Below are 2500 nucleotides of genomic sequence, written 5' to 3'. Positions count from 1 at the left end.
TTGTGTGGGCTGAGATATTTAGGTTTTTATAACCGGCCTTAGAATTCTAGGCAGAAATGGGTTAAAGTGAAAGCCCAGCAATACAAAAGATCGATATCGAATCGTATCGGATCGTGGATCGAATTGGATCGTAGCCTATACATTATAAACTGCACTTATTGAATAATTACACTATAAATATCATACATTATAAACGCCACTTATTGAATAACTACTATAAATATTATACATAATAAACACCACTTATTGAATAACTACACTATAAATATTAGACATAATAAACGCCACTTATTGAATAACTACACTATAATATTATACATAATAAACGCCACTTATTGAATAACTACACTATAAATATTATACATTATAAACGCCACTTATTGTCCTGTATATTTCCTGTTGACTTGACTCTTGACTGCACTTTGCATCTCCAAGCGTTGCATGCTGTGCTTATATTATGTCCTCGAATGTAAGTCGCTCTGGTGTGTGTGTGTGTGTGTGTGTGTGTGTGTGTGTGTGTGTGTGTGTGTGTGTGTGTGCACAAGTGTGTGTGCACAAGTGTGTGTGTGTGTGTGTGCACAAGTGTGTGTGTGTGTGTGTGTGTGTATGTGTGTGTGAGTGTGTATGAGTGTGTGTGTGTGTGTGTACCTTGGTCCAGGGGTGGGCTTTTATTTGTGGGAATTTGAACTCTGTGTAGTTGGGGTTCATCTCCCGAATCTGCTCTCGTGTGGGGGTCCCCAAAACCTGAAGAACACACACACACACACACACACACACACACACACACACACACACACACACACACACACACACACACACACACACACACACACACACACACACACACCGCGCGCGCACACACACACACACACACACACACACACACACACACACACAGGTCAGAACACAAACACACACACAGATAGGCACGCACGCGCACACACACACACACACACAGACAGAGACACAGACACAGAAACACACGCACACGCAAACACGCACACACACACACAAACACACAATATATTACATCCTCACAACAATATTACCTGAGTGTGGATGCAGCAAGCGTGCGTGTGTGTGTGTGTGTGTGTGTGTGTGTGTGTGTGTGTGTGTGTGTGTGTGTGTGTGTGTAGATCTTAACAATCTCCACCAGTTGATCCACATCGCTGTCCTCAGGTGTGTGTGTGTGTGTGTGTGTGTGTGTGTGTGTGTGTGTGTAAAACTTAACGATCTGCACCAGTTGATCCACATCGCTGTCCTCAGGTATACGGGCTGTGTGTGTGTGTGTGTGTGTGTGTGTGTGTGTGTGTGTGTGTGTGTGTGTGTGTTCTGACCTGTGTGTGTGTGTGTGTGTGTGTGTGTGTGTGTGTGTGTGTGTGTGTCAGGGTGCATACAGATATTCCTAGGTTGAATTTACTACCTTTTACTACCTTTTTACTACCTCCAATATTTTTTTTTACTACCATTACAACATCGATCTTAAACTGACTACAGAAATGAAATAGCTTTCCAAATCCTATTAATAACACAAATTAATAATGTTTTTATAATTTAACAAGTTCATCATTGAGTGTGTTAGTACAAGTTATTGCAGGTATGTTTCAAACATTTCTCAACAATTCGCCATTTATAATGGTTAACTAATAGTGCAGTGCACTTTTAACAGAAGAAGTCGCTCTTCTCAGAGAGTAAGAGGAGAGAAAGAACCAGCAGTGCACCTTGAAGTGGATTCCTGCAGTCAATGTCCACCAGGGCTCTGCTAACTTTTTGCAAAAAACTTTTGTCTAAAAATTGTTTTCAGGTGCACCAGCACAAAATCTAGGTGCACCCAAATGCCCCCCAACACCTGTGTGTGAGAGTCTGTGTGTGTGTGTGTGTGTGTGTGTGTGTGTCTTTAGAAGAATCAGAGAAAATACTACACAGGATATGACAAAAATGGCAGTCATTATAGTTATGGCAAAGTTTTCGTGGTTTGGATAGGGAACACAGAATCCATAACCAGCCTTGACTACCCCTTAAGCCTATGGCACCTGCAAAAAACGCCTGCTGAATGACTAAGCCAGGGATGTCAAACTGAAATCAAAATTAAATAACTTAATATTCATTATTTTAAGGGACTACAATTTCACATTATAAAACACTCATATGGTAGCTAGATCGATAGATAAGTTGATTTTTGTTTGTTTAGGTGGAAACCGAGGTGAACTTGGATTTGCCCTTCCCCATTCTGGATCGCTCCGAATGATGATTGTGGCATCTTAGCAAGCGCTTCGAACAGAAGCGTCTGCGTCTCTCTCGTCACACTCTCTCTCTCTGCCTTGGTGCATGAAGGAAGCCTTGTCGACACATAGTACGTCGCTATCAAAAACATCTGCGATTTCCCGGGAGACTTCGCGTGTCAACTCTTGACAGTGACTGAAACGGCCCATTCTTTGCGCTTGAACCTTACGCGTGAATTCTATCAGTAGCCGCTGCTGTTTGCATTTCGTTTCCCTCC

General features: G+C 42.2%; 1 protein-coding gene across 1 annotated transcript in view; it reads right to left on the bottom strand.

The window, feature by feature from the left end:
• The window catches only part of LOC134448820 (glycogen synthase kinase-3 alpha-like), a 34631-nt gene that overhangs the window by 5108 nt on the left and 27023 nt on the right, over nt 1-2500 (bottom strand). Inside the window, exon 8 of the mRNA XM_063198480.1 lies at nt 649-744. Coding sequence (XP_063054550.1) covers nt 649-744 — 96 coding nt within the window. The remainder of the gene's footprint in view (nt 1-648; nt 745-2500) is intronic.

Source organism: Engraulis encrasicolus, chromosome 5 (assembly GCF_034702125.1).
Source record: "Engraulis encrasicolus isolate BLACKSEA-1 chromosome 5, IST_EnEncr_1.0, whole genome shotgun sequence".
Taxonomy (NCBI): domain Eukaryota; kingdom Metazoa; phylum Chordata; class Actinopteri; order Clupeiformes; family Engraulidae; genus Engraulis; species Engraulis encrasicolus.
Note: the sequence above shows the minus strand (reverse complement) of the source record. Positions and strands in the feature narration are given on the sequence as shown.